The 15,231-nt window shown below is 57.6% G+C and overlaps 5 protein-coding genes across 5 annotated transcripts; 1 reads left to right on the top strand and 4 right to left on the bottom strand.

The window, feature by feature from the left end:
- Positions 1 to 117: 117 nt before the first annotated feature.
- EV422DRAFT_613168 (uncharacterized protein) lies at positions 118 to 3,245 on the bottom strand (the record flags this gene model as incomplete). The annotated part of the gene is made up of 1 exon (XM_053073906.1): positions 118 to 3,245. Exon 1 carries the CDS (start codon positions 2,875 to 2,877, stop codon positions 118 to 120), a length of 2,760 nt encoding a protein of 919 aa, XP_052927287.1. The 5' UTR covers positions 2,878 to 3,245.
- Positions 3,246 to 4,263: 1,018 nt separating this feature from the next.
- On the bottom strand, positions 4,264 to 5,259 carry EV422DRAFT_494361 (PUA-like domain-containing protein; the record flags this gene model as incomplete). The annotated part of the gene is made up of 1 exon (XM_053067739.1): positions 4,264 to 5,259. The coding sequence occupies one exon, from the start codon at positions 5,257 to 5,259 to the stop codon at positions 4,264 to 4,266; it is 996 nt and encodes a 331-aa protein (XP_052927286.1).
- Positions 5,260 to 5,439: 180 nt separating this feature from the next.
- Positions 5,440 to 10,302, bottom strand: EV422DRAFT_523402 (Glycerophosphoryl diester phosphodiesterase family-domain-containing protein). The gene is made up of 16 exons (XM_053069905.1): positions 10,018 to 10,302; positions 9,772 to 9,875; positions 9,588 to 9,677; positions 9,379 to 9,523; positions 9,273 to 9,324; positions 8,962 to 9,207; positions 8,391 to 8,892; positions 8,083 to 8,327; positions 7,879 to 8,020; positions 7,695 to 7,793; positions 6,996 to 7,630; positions 6,748 to 6,928; positions 6,374 to 6,675; positions 6,151 to 6,293; positions 6,009 to 6,066; positions 5,440 to 5,905 (listed from the first exon to the last, which is right to left on the bottom strand). Exons 1-16 carry the CDS (start codon positions 10,065 to 10,067, stop codon positions 5,576 to 5,578), a joined length of 3,324 nt encoding a protein of 1,107 aa, XP_052927285.1. The 5' UTR covers positions 10,068 to 10,302; the 3' UTR covers positions 5,440 to 5,575.
- A 128-nt stretch (positions 10,303 to 10,430) lies between these two features.
- EV422DRAFT_391826 (TLD-domain-containing protein) lies at positions 10,431 to 12,432 on the top strand. Its single transcript, XM_053066858.1, has 4 exons — positions 10,431 to 11,552; positions 11,622 to 11,839; positions 11,933 to 12,040; positions 12,121 to 12,432. The coding sequence occupies exons 1-4, from the start codon at positions 10,575 to 10,577 to the stop codon at positions 12,260 to 12,262; spliced, it is 1,446 nt and encodes a 481-aa protein (XP_052927284.1). The 5' UTR covers positions 10,431 to 10,574; the 3' UTR covers positions 12,263 to 12,432.
- Positions 12,433 to 13,423: 991 nt separating this feature from the next.
- Positions 13,424 to 14,440, bottom strand: EV422DRAFT_494122 (pyridoxal-5'-phosphate-dependent enzyme, beta subunit; the record flags this gene model as incomplete). Its single annotated transcript, XM_053067716.1, has 1 exon — positions 13,424 to 14,440. The coding sequence occupies one exon, from the start codon at positions 14,438 to 14,440 to the stop codon at positions 13,424 to 13,426; it is 1,017 nt and encodes a 338-aa protein (XP_052927283.1).
- Between the last annotated feature and the right edge of the window lie 791 nt (positions 14,441 to 15,231).

Below are 15,231 nucleotides of genomic sequence, written 5' to 3'. Positions count from 1 at the left end.
AACAGTAGATTCATTTGTCTAGGTCCTATGTATTCAATGTGGTATATATACAGACCCTTTGCATCCAAAATACTCAATGCGCCAAGTCCCAAAAGGCCGGTCTGATCCACCCCGCGCTCAGCACGCCCTCCCCGCCTGCAGCAACAACCCCTCCTGCGGCCTCCACGTCCCTTCCTCCACCTCCCCCATCACCTCCCTGACCCCCCTCCCCACCGCCTCCCTCACGACCTCCCCCGCCCTCTCCCAAACCTCCACCGCATACGGCGCCCCCTCCCAGCCGCACCCCAACAGCGCCCGTATAGTCGCCCCCAACACCCGCGCCCCGGGCTCAATCCCCGCACCCACTATCCACCCCCACATCTCCATCACACGCCCCGGGTCGCGCGATCGTCCATGTGCCGCCATCAATCGCTCCAGGAGCGTGTCGCACAACGGCACGTTATGGGATGCGAGCTGGTGCAACACGTCGTGGAGAGTTTCGTCCGGGTCGGCGGCCGGGGAGGCGGAGAAGCAGGCGTCGAAGAGGACGGTGTAGGTGAACCCATCGGGCGCGACGTTGCGTGTGAGCATGTGGTTGAGGATCACAGGGATGCTGGTTGTGTCCTTGTGTTTACGGCAGACGTTCAACATGGTGTTGTACGCGACCAGATCCGGTGCAACGTGTGCGTGGTCCATTTCAGTGAGGATGTCGAGGACGCGGGATGTGCGGAGGCGGCTGGCGCAGATGATGAGTTGGGTGTAGAGCACCGTGTCGAGGTGGATGCCGGCGCTGTGGATATCTGCGATCAGGGCCCATGCGGCGCGAAAGTCGCGGTGGGTGATGAGGCCCTTTAGCATGATGCTGTAGGCGATGGGTGTGGGGGTGCAGTCGGAGGTGCAGAGGTCGCGCCAGACGTTGTGAGCAGAGACCATGTCGCCTGCTGTGATGTAAGCGTGCAGGCGGGCCGTGTGGGCGACGACATCCATGGCCCAGCCGTCATCGCGGAGCTCGTGGAGGGTTTTTTCGAGGTTGTCGAGGTCGTGGTTGCTGCCGTGGGCTTGCGCTAAGGCGGTCCATGCGCGTTTGTCGAATTCGACGCCGAGGGCGAGTTGTTCGTGGGCGAGGGCGATGGCGATTTCGGCGTTGGAAGTTTTGGTGAGGGCGCGGAGGAGGGGGACTAGGCCGGCTGAGTCGTGTTCGCGTTCGTGGGACATGCATTCTTTGATGAAGGCGATGGTCGGGTTGCGGTTGTTGGCGAGGATGATGCTCCAGGTCGCGCTGTCGGGTTGCAGTTTGTGTTCCAGCATCGTTTGAATGACGATGGGCGGCAGCTCTGCCCCGTTTTCGGTAAACGCCACCTGCAGCACCGGGTTCAACAGGCTCGTATGGGGCTTGTTCCCGGCCTCCACCAACGTCCGGAACTCCTGCAGGGCCACCGCGACGCCTGCAGCCGACGCGCACATGTGCAGATAAGTCCTGAAATGCGCCACAGGGATAGGCCGTGTCCACTTCTTACTCCAACTCTCCAGCAGCGCCCTCGCCGCGTCATAATCCCCCATCTTCCGGAACGCCACCATAGCGTACGTGAGCAATTTGTCCCCAACCGCCACATTCTGCTTCGCCAGCCGGTCGGTGATGGTCATGACCGCCTCCAGATCGCTGTGGTAGAGCAAGCCCGAGATGACCGATTCGTAGATCACTCTGTTCAGAGGCATCCGGTTCCTCCGCATGGTCTCCAGATGCCTCTGCGTTTCTTCCACCTTGCCCGCTCGCGAGCTGCTGGCGATCAGGGTGGCCATGTAGAACATGTCGGGCTTGAAGCCCGAAAGCTCCACGACTTTGCGCATCCGGGAGATCGCCCCCAGCTTCCCTACCCGGCTGTATCCGTTGATCATCAGGGTATATATCGGCAGAGTCGGTTCCAAATTGTGTCGTCGCATCTCGGCCAGATACTGTTCCGCCAACTGTATCCGCTCCGACTTGACGCACCCCAGAATCAAGGCCGCGAATGTATTCACGGTAGGCTTTAGCCCAACCTGCCCCATCTCCTTAAACAGCACCATTGCATGATGCATCTTATCCGACCTGCAAGCCGCGTCAATCATCGCATCATACACAACCGCATTCCGCTCGTAGTTCGCAGCAACCATGCTCTGATACGTCTGCGCGGCTCGCTCCACGTCCCCCTCCCGGCCATACATCCGCATCATGTTCTCGTACGCACCCCGACCTAACTGCACGTTGTTTTTCAGCGCGTTCTTGAAGAGTGTTTCGGCTAGCTCGACCTGCCGTGATCGCGAACAGAGCGCGATACCCGTCTCGTAGTCTTCCTGCAGCGGCTGCGTGTCGGACGCCATCATGTCCTCGAATACCGTCTTCCATGCGGCGCTTACTCGGCGTTTGTTGAGTTTAAACACCACGTGTAAGACGTCAAGGTAATCGTCCCGCGTGAAGAACATGCGGCGCTGTTTGGTGGTTAGCGACGCATAGGCGAGCCATATCCGCTGCGGGGACTCATGCTGGCGTAGTGCGTCATGGTATCGTTTCAGGTTGGCGCTATGTTCTCTCAAGCTCCGCCTGCCTGCTGGTTGCGTTTGTTGGGCTCTGGGCGGTTCGGACTCCGCTGGTCGTGTTGTGGACCGGAAGAAGGGCGAGGAGCTCAGCCATCGTTTGCTCGGGGCGAGGAAGTCGCTAATGTTCCAGGCGCTCAGGGGTATGCGGAACAGGAAGCTGTTGGCTTGGCTTCTCCGGGATGTGTTGCGGTTGGGACTCTGGTTATGCCCGGACGCCTTGTAAGCGTGCCGATCGGAGGCTCGGGTGCATTGCGGGGACGGACTAGTTTGTTGCCACCGTGCCCTGGCAGATTGCTCTGCGCGCAAGAGCACGGACTTCCTCATCTGCCTGTGGAGGCGGCTCGTCGGTCCTGCGGGATGCGTCGGACCTTTCCCAGCATCGAGGTCGCGGGATGTGGAACTTCAAATTCACAGCCGAAACCGACGCTCCTTAATTCTAGCTGGCACGTGACCGTAGGGCGGATTCAATTCGCTCGACCATGCGACCATGAGCTTGTGCATTGTGGTTTATTCTCGGCTATGCACAAAAAGCAGATCTTATTCTAAGCGCCAGCCTATGAATGCTCCATACGCCGGGACAGTGTCTTCTATCGCAGGGCTATAGCTAACTCGGCGACCTCCTAATCAGATCCCGGAGGTAACGCCCAGAGGCTCTCCCTCCCTTTACAAAACCGCCACGAGCTTCTCTGCCCTGACTCGTCCATTGGCCGAATCATCCAACCCCTTCAATACTCCCTCCAGTCCTTCCAGCTTGGTAACTTTGTTGACCTTCAACCTCCCCTGCACAAAGTACTCCAACATCTCCTCATCAAGGACCTTCGCCACAAACTCCCCAACGGCGGGAGCAAGCCCCATAATGAACTTGAAATTGATCCCCTCGGGCGAGTTGAAGTCCGGGCTGGTGATCGAGACGATCTTTGCGGGGATGTCTGCGTTCGCCCTCAGAACTCGAGACAACTTCCCGATGGCGTCGCCGTGGCCGACAAGGTCCAGACCAGCACGCGCGCGCCCGGCGGTGAGTTTCTTGATTTCCTCCACCACGTCGTCGCGCTTATAGTCCACGACGTGGGATGCACCCAGGCTGCGGACGAGCTCATGGTTTTCTTGGGGCTTGCGGTGGCAATGACGTTGTAGCTGGCCGCTGAGGCAAGTTGGACGGCGTACATGCCGACAGAGGTGGCTCCGCCCCAGATGACGACTTATTCAGGGGCGAACCACCTGGTGTGGGTGTTGGGGCGGGCAAGCTTGAGTCCGTCATCGGCAAAAAGGGTGTAAACGGCGTTTGACAGAGCAGTTGGGAAGGTGGCGCCGTCTTCGAAGGATAGGTTGGATGGGAGCTTGAAGGTGCGGATTGCCTCCGCGGCGCCGAACGCGTTTCCGGTGGTCAAGGCAAAGACCTTGTCGCCGGCCTTGAATCCTCGTTCGGCGGCTTTGGATCCTACTTTTGTGATCTCTCCGCTGACGTCGTAGCCGAGACGGGTTGGCCAGGACTCGATCAAGAATCCGAAGTTGGACATTTTCCAGTCGATGGGGCTGAAAAGGAAGTAGGGAGTTAGTATTGTGTTTTCGATTGGACAACGAGATGCGCGTAGTTTGGTTGTCTTTTCCCGGGGAATAAAAACGTTGGCAAGGGCCGGATTATGGGTTATTTACAAAGTAATGAGATAGGCCGTGCATGGCTATGGGAATCTACAGGGTGCTTACTGCTCGCTACTCCTCGCTGTCCTTGTTCTCATTCTCATTCTCATTTTCCTTGTCCTCATCCTCCTCATCCTCCTCCTCCTCCTCCACCTCCCCCTCCCCCCTAACCGGCAGCTCCCCCTGCCCCTCCACCCTCACCAACGCAAACTTCCACACCAAAAACCCCGCCAACCCCGTCTCACACCAACACCTCTCCACCCTATACACCCCATCATACCTATACCCCTCCCTGGGCGCATACCTCCCTCCCAGCCTCCACCCCCTCACGACCCTGACCGCCGCACCGGTCTCACAGCTCCTCTTCAACGCCGCATTGCCCTTGGTCAGCGTCTGGTCCCTACTCTGTGGGGCCGTGCGCAGGTTCTTGGGGTTGGCCTTGGTGCCGCGGAGGTCGCGCCCGCCCTCGCCGGTGTACGTGAACGCGGCGCCGAGGTCGATGTCGTCCTCGTACCCGCCCGAGAGCGCGAGCGAGTAGCAGCCGTGCGCTGGCGTGCCGTGGATGCCCGAGACCGGCGGGCGGTGGATGAGCGCCCGCGAGCACGCGAGCCGCGTCGGGAAGACGGTCCCCGGGGGGACGGTGGGGTGCGCGCCGATGAAGTTTTGGATGGGAGAGGGTTTGGCGCGGCCGTGTTTCGAGGGTGGGGTGCACTCCGCTTCCTCGGTGTCAGATTGAACGTCATTCAAGGCCTCGGCCGTCTTGTCCGCGGCAATCGCTTTCAATCTTCGAGACCGTCGCACTCTAACCCCATCCGCTACTTCCTCCACCTCCTCCTCCTCCTCCTCCTCCCCACCACCCATCTTCACCCTCTTTTCCGCCCCCTCCCTCTCTCCGTCTTCCACAGTCCTCTTCAGAGTCTTCACCACATTCTTCTTTTTGGGTCTAGTCACGGGTGGTGGTGGATTGGAGGAGACGGCCGCCTCGCGCACCCCGAGGGATTCGAGAAGGGCTTTGTTGGCGGCGATTTTGAGGGCGCGTTGCTGTTCGTAGGATGATGTGCCGAGCATTTTGGCGTTGTCTCTTGTGTTTTGGGGGGAGGGGAGGGGGTGGTTGGCGTGATGGCGAGAGTGTGAAAGCGGTTGTTGTCCGACTTGTGGGCGGATGTGGATGTCCGAACGTCTCCCAGCGCCAGCGTGTCCGAGGCCTCGAACGACTCGCAAAGAAGGCAAAGCCCAACTGTTCAAGAACCGTCCGTTTGCAAACAAAAAGAAAGTACACGAATCTACTCAAAAAAACGTCGCTCCTTCTCCCCTTCCTACATGCATCATCCTACTCCTCTCCGCCTCAAAAAAAAAAAAAAACCTCCATCAAAAGTCCTCTATCCTACCCCCGCTGTCCCTCACTCCCACCCCCACTCAACGCCTTAAACACCCTCTTGACCTTATCCACAATAACCGCATCAACCCCATAGTTCCTCTGCACCTCCACATTCCCCACCTCATTGTTCATCCCGCCATACGTAAACAGCAACAACCCGCTCTCCCTGATCGCGCGAATCAACGCCGGCGCTTCGAGGATGGGCCCGACGTGCGTGACGATGCCGAGGCACCCGGCGCGGGAGGCGAAACGCACCGCTTCGACGAGGGAGTTACAGCGGATGTCGGTGGTTGTCATCGTCCCGCCTTCGGTTAGGAAGAAGACTGGGTAGTGGTTCTTTGGATGGGAGGAGAGGAGGTGAGCGGTGTTTTTGGGTAGGTGGACTGGGGTGGGAAGAGCGACAAGGCGGTTTCTTTTTCTTTCTCTCTCTCTTTCTTACCTGCTTCATGCTAAGCATCCAACAAACTTCCGGATGGAACGACGAGAAATAAATGTTCCTACAATATCCCCGAAAAAAACGCGTCAACGTCAATCTCCTTTTTGCGACCCTTCCTTAAACACGAGGCATCGTGGGGACTCACCGATCCCCAGCAAACGAAAAAATAACATCCAAGATTCGGTCACAGAACACATTGATCTCCGCGTTCTGCAATTCGTCTTGTTCCGCTTCCTGGAGGTTTGGGTACTTGACTTCGACGTTGAACCCGATTTTCGTCGGAACCGTCTACAAACACCCGTCGAACGAGCACCGTCAGCCCGCGCTACCTTCCCAGCTTGCAGAAGACTACCGCACAAAACACAGACCTTAAGTGCATCCTCCAACGTAGCAAACGGCAACTGCACCGACCCCTCATCATTCCCCTTTGTCGGCCAACTCTCGCTCCCCCCGGTAGCCGCTTTCGCCGCCTCCACCGCCGCATTACTCATGCTCATCGTGCGACGCAGCATATTGGGTGTTGCCCGCCCGCTGTTGCCGTTGGTGGATGTGGCGGTGGTGGAGGTGGGTGTGCGCCGGATCCCGGGCCGCTCGTTGGGACGGAGGGACATGAATTGGGAGAGAGTGAGGGTGCTGAGGGGGAGGTCGTAGCCTGTTTCCCAGACTCGGACTGCGGGGCGGAAAGGTGATCAGTTACAGCAGAAACAAACAACGACACAAGACAGAAGGAGACGGAAATTACAATCGTGATAAAGAACAGGCACAAGATCCTTCGTCAGCTGCACATCAAACTCGACATACTCTGCGCCCAGCGCGCCGGCCGTTATGAACGACAGCAGGGTGTTTTCGCCGAGTTGGAGGTGTCCTTTGCCGTCGGCGACTTTGGCCGCTTTGTTCATGCCGAGACCGCGGTGGCCGACCACCTGTCAGAGAGGGTCGTACATCCGTCAGAAGCCCTGAAATCTGAGTGAAGCCGTTTCCCGCCCGCACCTTGGTCATATTCGACTTCCAAGTCCGACTCCCCTCCCCCTTAAAATTCCCATGCACAAACGGCTTGACAACCACAAACTCAAACAACACCGATCCAATAATCTCCATACTATGCCCGCTCAAGATCGGAACCTCTACCGACCCGCCCAGCGGCGTCCGTTCCTGCCACAGCGACGTCTTGACCGTAGACAGCATCGCGCTCGCCCGGCCCACCAGTCGTGATTTCTTGGTCGGGTCCCCGTATGCTGGGTGCACGTCGAACTGCAACACGACCTGGTCGAACCGGTCGGCGTGGAAGACGATCGGGTCCGCGATCGTTTCCGTCATGGGTAGGTCGAACTCCACCGGGTCGCCCGTGGCGTTTTGGGCGGAGACCGTGAGGCGAAAGGTTCCTGGTGCGGACTGGGCGGGTATGCGTTTCTCGTCGAGGTGGACGGGGGAGGTGGTGCGGCGGAGGTCGGTGGAGCCGAGATAGACGCGGATCATGGACTGGCCTTTGAGGTATTTGTGGCCGTAGGCGCGCTCGACGACGGAGGCTTGCGCGACGGTGCTGAGGGACGAGTGGAGGGGGTGGGAGGGGTAGGGGGGGATGTGTGGGCGGAGGAGGGCGGCGATGTCGGTGTGGGCTCTGAAGACTGGGGGAAGCCTCCTTGTGAGATGTGAGTTCCTTCTTTTGTGTCAAAGATATCCAGCAAGTACCTGCATGCTCGTGCGGGTTGAGTGACCCAGCATCGACAACATTCACGGACGCCCCAGCTTCCAATAACGCTTTGGCGCACTCAATGTGCCCTTCCATAGCTGCCCTGCCGGAAATGACACTCAGCCACTAGAAACCCAGGCATACCCCGTTCGACGTGTCCCAATCGCTTGTCATGAACAATACCGGCAGAGAACAATGCCGTCCGTCCAAAGCTCTTATCTTTCGCCTCCACATCCGCCACCTTCCACCCCACATTGTCGACAAGCCCGACCAACAACTTAACACAGTCGAGATGGCCTCCCCGTGCGCTGAGGTGCAACGGAGTCTACACTGAAATGTCAGTACGCGCATCTCACAAGGGTTTCAAGTGAGCACACATGTTCTTACCTCATCATCTTCATTCTTGCAATTCGCATCCGCCCCATGCACCAACAGCACCCGCGCCACCGCAGCATGCCCAAATGTACACGCCAGGGCGAGGGGTGTCCGCGTTATACGGGTGACCTGAGCGTGTCCGTCCATGAGCGCCGAGACTGATCGGGACGAGATCAGGGGGGGCAGAGAGGATGAGTCCGTGAAGGACTGATGGGCGGGTGTGAGGGATTGCGAGACGGCTTGGGCGTTGTTTACCGCTGTAGAAGGAATGTCAGCCTTTGAAAACAAGCGAGAAACACTCGCACATCAGGAAGGTTTACCATCTCCCATATCATCCACATCCGCCCAGCGATCGATCAAAACAATGACCACATCCACAAAACCCCGCACAACCGCGTAAAACATCGGCGAGTGCCCGTCATCATCCACCCAGCTCCCGGTCAATGACCCGGCAGGTAAGAAGCTCAACAACGCCTGCGCGGTCCGTTGCAGCCCATACAAAGCCGTATAATGCAAAGGCGTCCGTCCAAAAAAGTCCTGCACGCGTAACGCCTGTTCCGCCATGTCCTGCGGTATGCGGGACAGCACATACTTCAACAAGGTCGGATCGTCCCGTTCGATCAGGTTGGGGGTGCCTTCAACTTCTCCTTTGGGTTTGAGCGCGGCGCCGAGGATGGCGAGTTTGTGTAGGAGGGAGCGGTGGTTGATGTCGTTGTAGATAGGCACGCTTACGAGGTGTGGGGATTGGAGGAGAAGGGCGATGGAGCTTAGGGCGTTCTTTTGGCAGGCTTTCCAAAGGATTGCGGCGCGGGCGGATTCTTCCTGCAGGACCCGACACGTTAGGTCACAATGCCTACACAAACCTTTTTGTGATAATGCCGTGCAACGCACCTTTCCGCCTTCCGTACCCGCCTCCTTGACTTTCTCCAGCACAGTCCGCAGTGCAGAGACATTGTCCATATCCAGGGCCGCGTGCACTTCCTCCGGATAGGGATAGCCGCCTTCGGCAGCAGTCGGCACATGTGTTCCGTTCTCAGACGCCTTTTGCCGCAAGGTATTTGCCCTATCGTGGAGACTGTCCACAAGCTGCAGCATCGCCTCCATTGACGTGTCGGTGCAAAATGGGTATGTGCCAATCTGTTGGGAGCGAATGATTTCAGCTGGTATGTCGCAGTAGCATACCCTCGGCTGCTCCTGCGAACCTTATTGATCCAGAGGTCCTCGCTCAGGTCCATTGACAGCTGCTTGTCGGCTCTATGGCGCTGATGAGTATATTTCTTCATCCGCCTCTAACTCTCCTTCACTCACTTCTTTACAATCTTCCTGAACCCGGTCTTGTTCATCTCGGCATATCTCAGCACGAGATACAGATAGACCCGAATCTCATTGATAGTTTCAATCAGCTCATCATCCACGAATGTCTGATCGTCTGCTTTACTGAGCCTATCCTGTGCTGTTCAGAGTGCACGTCAATATGAGAGTATGTTGACAGGAGGTTATGTCATAGCTTAACTTACTGAATCGAATTCTTCGCTCAGTGATAGCCCTCTGGCTCAAGAAGAACGCATTGACTTTCTTGGCTTCGAGATTGACGGACGATATGAACGCTGCCAACATTGTATTTGAGGGCAAAGTTCAATGAGACACACCCTAAAGAAGCTGAGGGTTCACCGGCTGAAGATCACTCGATTGCACAAGTACCATCGACGAGAGCTTTTGTCTCCGCATTGTCGGCTCCTTTAGTGTCCCCCGACCGCTTCGCTTGCCCTATTTGCCGCTTGAGCGACTTGTATGACAGGTATTGACTTTGACAGGCAGGGCGTACAAAAAGGACGGGGACAAGGGTGGAATGCGTGGGAAAGTAAAACTTAGTCCCAACCCGCACAGCGATAAGGGAGGGCGCGGAATTGACTCGCCTCTTTCCTCTCGCCTCGCCCTGTCGCCTACCTAGACCATTCCGGAACCTGGTACTGGTTGAGCGTACGGCCAAACTTCATTTCTGAGGTAGCCTAGCCGCACGTTGGTAGCAAGCGAAACTGAGCTACTCAAGATGGACCCAAGATGGGGATGACTGACGACGAGACGCGAGGGCTGTATGTATAAGGAAGCCTCTCTCGAGAGCGGAGCGAGGGAGGCGAAAAAGGGATGCGAACTTTCCCACGTTGGGGGCTTGATGAATGCGAGCGTGGGAAAGTCGCTGTCCGTGTGCGTCTTGCTGAGCTTGAAAGACTGTGATAGTCAGAGTAGTGATAGTTGAGCAACGAAAGGCAAAAACACGCTCTTGGCGGACGGATGAGTCACTCTCTGATGAGAACCATCTGAGAACCATCTGAGAACCTGGTTCAAAAGCTCCCTTCCAACGCTGCTTCCAACCGCCCCATTGCCCCCCTCGCAAACTCGCCGTCTCGTTAGGCACAACCCAACTACATATACATACATATATTCTAGCACAACATACTGTATCTTGGTGAGCTCCTCGGCTCCTCTTGCATACCGTCGCAAACATGTTCTGGCCATTCGCCGCCTCAAACAAGCAGAAATCGCCCGCTTCCTCACGCGAAGTCCTCGAAGACTCCTTCTCCCAAACAGCCGCCCCCTACTCCCCACCCCCCACTGCTGACCCACAACAAGGCCTGCCCCCGCTACCACCCTCCCCAGCCCCGGACGCCTCGCAGTCTTCCGTTGTAGATAGTCCATATGACCCGCGTCGCCTGTCCGTCATCACAGGCGATCGCCGAAGCGCCCAGTTTACACGCGTGGGAGGATCATCCCTCTCCGCAGACGCTGGTGATGTGACGACGGATACGCCGCCGCGTTCAAGCGCACCTGGAGACCGCCCGCAATCCGCTGTCGAGCAATACCCGCCTTCTCTCTCGGGATTCTTTTTGGAGATGCTAGGCGTGTCCTCACCCGCTGTCGGCGATAGCACCGGCGGCCCGCAGACACCTGCTTCTGCACACTCTCAGCAGAACGATCTGTCGGATGCGTTCAATGAGTTTGAAGGGCTGGAGGAACCCGCGTTGAAGAAAGAAGATGTGGACCGAAATCCGGTGGAGGCGGCGTCAACTCCCGCGCGACCGATATCAGTCCCGTCACCAAAGAGCAGCAAACACAAACAACCCCCGATCCTGATACCCGCCTCAGTCACCAGAATCTCCAGCTACCCACCCCCAACGGAACCGATAACAATCTCCCAATCCGCCCCGCACGACTCGGCAAAAGACTCCATTTCAACAAACACATCACCGCCGCAGGACGATATCATCACAGATGTGCGGTTATCCCTCGACTCGCTGCTCACGCGCGGGAAATCCGCCCTCTCGGCTATCTCTGCAGCCGTGTCGGCCTCCAATGAGAGTGTCGGGGAACAGGAGACACCGAGTGTGCTGTCGCCGTTTGATGTGTCTGCGAGACGCCCGGTGGTGTTGAAGGGACGGAAAGAGGATACGGAGGTGGTCTTGGAGGAGAGTACCGCCGAGCAGGTAGGTATTGTCATGCAGTCATCTTCTCCCGCGCTCCTCACATTAATCGTCTCAACCTCTCAACACCAGATCCGCCCCCACCTCCCCCCACTTCTCCGCGAATCCTCCGCCTGGACACTCACCTACAGCATGGATCAGCACGGCATCTCCCTCAACACCCTCTACACCCAATGCGAAGGCAAAGGCCCCTCACTCCTATGCATCAAAGACAGCGCCGGCAACGTGTTTGGCGCGTTCGGGAGCGACGCGTTCGCGGTGCAGGCTGCCTATTATGGGACGGGGAGTTGGTGAGTTTTGCGTTTGGTAGCTGATATGGATTTTCGATTTTCGTGGCCGCATTTACTTTCGCTGATGGCGGGGTATGTGATTACGCTACCCAGCTTCCTGTGGAAGAAAACACACACTGGCACCGTCTCAGCCTTCCACGCAACCGGCAAAAACGAGTACCTCATCCTCTCCGAACCGCATTTCATCGCTCTCGGCGGCGGGTAAGCCATCCCCCCCGCGCCTCCCATCCCATCCTCCACACCCTCCCACCACAATATTCACACCTCTGATTGGTTTTCAGGGAAGGCCATTTCGGCCTCTGGATCGACGACCAGCTGTACAACGGGCACTCGGGCCCGTGTCAGACGTTTGCGAATGAGCGCTTGAGCGAGACGAGCGAGTTTGAGGTTGTTGGATTGGAGGTTTGGGGGTTTCAGATTTGATGAATGGGGAGGGGTAGGGGGTGAGGAGAGAAGGGTAGGTTTTTGGCTGTTTTTTTTTTTTTTGGAAAGGGGGAAGGAAGGAGGTCGCGCAGGCGCTTGAGAAGAAGTGGGAATAGGAGGGTTGATGTTGCAACATGTTTTGCACGGCCCCTGCCGCGAAAACATGGGAAGAGGGCGGCAGATGAGGCCCCCCAAATGGTTTTGTGTCTTAATTTTTGGGAGGGCCTTTGTAACAAACGCGGGTCGGTTTTGTTTTGAACACAGTCTTATAGTGTGCTGATGGTCATGATGCCAAATGTGAACAACATACACATAAACCGATGGGTGTTTTTGGTCCTCATCAGATACTGCAGGGCGTCAACATCCTCTCTGCAGCCGCTAGCGAATCTGCACCTCCCCAGCCAACGATGTTTTCAGATCCCACATTCGTGGACTGCAGATGCGCCGAGGCTGGCTTCCACCGCTTCCACCTTCTGCCGCCTTCTCCCGCTCCTCCGATTTCCGCGCCTACTGGGTTTTCTTTTTTCCCAAACTTCACTTTGGATGTCCAATCTCTTGATTTGTTCGAGTAACTGACTCCCGGGTCGTCCCTCGCTGAGCTCCGTTTGTCCCGATCGCCTTGTGGCGCTTTCGCCTCTTCCGCCCGTTTCTCCGCCTGCGCCCGTATCATACGTGGCTCCGTTTGCTGCGGGTTCCACCAGCACGTCGTAAAGCCCGGTTTGAGGTTCTTGCAAAAATCTCCTCCACCCTCTCGCCGTGGTTCTCGTCCGGAAGGCCAGTTCAAGGAGGCTGCCTTGTATGCTTTCTTCATCTCGTCCCTCGGTGGCTGTCGGGGATACTACGAGGATGATGGGGTAGTGGTGTTCCGGGAGTGTTTTTCCTCCTTTGCCATGGTGGGAAGATATCAAGTTCGGTGAGACCTTCAGGGTGCTCCGGAAAACTGACAGGAAGGGATCGCTTCGCTCGCTGTCGGAGCACGGCGTCCAGGGTTCAGATCCGGCTGTGGGGGGCCCAAAGAACTCATCGGTGCGGTCCGATACGCCTCGCTTTGCTCGCCCTCTCAGATGCCCATTGTCCCATTCTTTAACAGTTTTGAACTCAACTCTCGCCGGAGCGTTTGTGCGCGGAATGTCAACCGTTCATACTATGAACCCAAGATGTTCATTTCATCGAACCCCAAGGCAAACAATCCAAATCCACATTCCCCCCGGTAACTACAACCCCGACATTCCGCATCCCCTCCCGCGCCTTAAACCCCTCATCAAACAACGCCACCGCAACGCCTACCGCCGCCGACGGCTCCACCACCATCTTCATCCTCTCCCACACCACCCTCATCGCCTTCACGATACTCGCCTCATCAACCGTGCGCACCTCATCCACATGGTCCCGGATGATCGGCCACGTCAGCGTGCCCATACTGGACATCAACCCGTCGCAGATGGACTTGGGCGGGCCGGCGGGGATGAACTCGTTCGCACGCACCGACCGCGCACAGTCGTCTGCGAGTAGCGGTTCGGCGGCGACGATCCGCAGGTTGGGGAGAAGGCTTTTACCGGCGACCAGGCACCCGCTCAACAACCCGCCCCCGCCGACGGGGACGATCACCGTGTCCAGCGGACATCCCATCTCCGCGGCCTGGTGCAGCATCTCCAGCACGACTGTTCCCTGCCCGGCGATGACGTCCGGGTGGTTGGACGGGTGGATGAACGTGGCGCCCGTGCGGTCGACGATCTCCTGCGTCGTCTGTTCGCGGGAGGTTAGGGCGCGATCACACAGCACGATGGTCGCGCCGTAGCCCTCCACAGCAGCGAGCTTGACCCCGGGCGAGTCCCGCGGCATCACGACCGTGCAGGGTACACCCGCCCTCTTTGCAGCCAACGCGACCGCCTGGCCATGGTTGCCGCTCGAATGCACCACCACGCCTTTCTGTCTGGCTCCCACGGGATCGGATTCCAGCAGCTTGGTGATGGCGTTGGTCGCGCCGCGAAGTTTGAAGGAGCCGGTTCTTTGGAGGTTTTCGGCTTTGATGAGGAGGGTTCGGGGAGTGGTTGTTGAAGGGCAGGGGCCGAGCAGGGTTGAGAGGGTTGTGCTGGTTAGCAGGGGGGTTAGGTGCGTATGGGCTGTGAGACGGGTGGCGGCGGTTTTGATGGTGGTGAGGGTTATCAGTTCTTTCATTCTCTTTGCGTGCGCTGCCTCCTGGGCTGCAATCTCGGCGGCAATGTCTGCAGCATCTTCCGAAGGCATTTTGAAATGCTGACGAGCGGTCGCTCCCGCGGAAGTGAGTTGACAGAGGTGAAAAGCTACTGCTGTTTGCTTCGCCCTTGCTGTGGGCGACGGCGAGCCAGTCCTGACTCCAGAGAAGAAAAGTGACGCATCGTAGTCGTAGCACAGGGCTCCGAGCCTCCGACCGTTGTCCGACCTTTGACAAGGTTCGAATCGACAGCTTCGAGAGTCCTGCAGTGCACGCAAGCAATCCACGGCCTCTCAATACCCTTCTGTCGAAGGCAAACAACTCGTAGACCACCAGGGTATCACTCGATATGAGCCACCCGCTGACGGACCGGCCTAACCTAATGAGGATGAGACAGAACATATACGAGATGATTGGGGAAACGGCCCTCGAAACCCTATGCCGTACGCAAGACACGGCGGGCACCCACCTCGACAGCCTGTACTGGATGTACAGTACAATGCGCTGCTCTTTAAAGCTTGGTATTCTGGACATGCACCTTGCCATGGGGTAATATTCAGCTGTGAGCTTGACAAGGCTTGGGCGTCTATGAACGACTCGGTTTGGCTTGACTCGGACTACATCTCGGGAGAATGAGCGAATAAATTGGGTGACATTGTGTTCCGGGCCTTAGCCCACGAAAACGGCGCCGTCACGTTCGAGGCTGTCGCCACTGTCCCTAGGGGTACAGGCAAGACGCCAGCATCGGCGTGAGAGTGACAACCGGGTCCACGGT

Source organism: Fimicolochytrium jonesii (genome assembly GCF_025526975.1).
Source record: "Fimicolochytrium jonesii strain JEL569 chromosome Unknown EV422scaffold_6, whole genome shotgun sequence".
NCBI classification, from domain to species: Eukaryota; Fungi; Chytridiomycota; class Chytridiomycetes; order Spizellomycetales; family Powellomycetaceae; genus Fimicolochytrium; species Fimicolochytrium jonesii.
This window is presented reverse-complemented; position numbering and strand designations above follow the sequence as displayed.

What these genes read in the sequence shown, in the direction of transcription:
- EV422DRAFT_523402 (XM_053069905.1), bottom strand. Translation starts at nt 10,067, where the DNA reads ATGAAGTTTGGCCGTACGCTCAACCAGTACCAGGTTCCGGAATGGTCT. An exon ending in CAGGTTCCGGAATGGTCTAG is followed by an intron (nt 9,876 to 10,017) that starts GTAGGCGACAGG and finishes TGCCTGTCAAAG; the next exon opens with TCAATACCTGTCATACAAGT. An exon ending in GGATGCTTAGCATGAAGCAG is followed by an intron (nt 5,906 to 6,008) that starts GTAAGAAAGAGA and finishes TCCCATCCAAAG; the next exon opens with AACCACTACCCAGTCTTCTT.
- EV422DRAFT_391826 (XM_053066858.1), top strand. Translation starts at nt 10,575, where the DNA reads ATGTTCTGGCCATTCGCCGCCTCAAACAAGCAGAAATCGCCCGCTTCC. An exon ending in TATTATGGGACGGGGAGTTG is followed by an intron (nt 11,840 to 11,932) that starts GTGAGTTTTGCG and finishes TACGCTACCCAG; the next exon opens with CTTCCTGTGGAAGAAAACAC. An exon ending in TTCATCGCTCTCGGCGGCGG is followed by an intron (nt 12,041 to 12,120) that starts GTAAGCCATCCC and finishes ATTGGTTTTCAG; the next exon opens with GGAAGGCCATTTCGGCCTCT.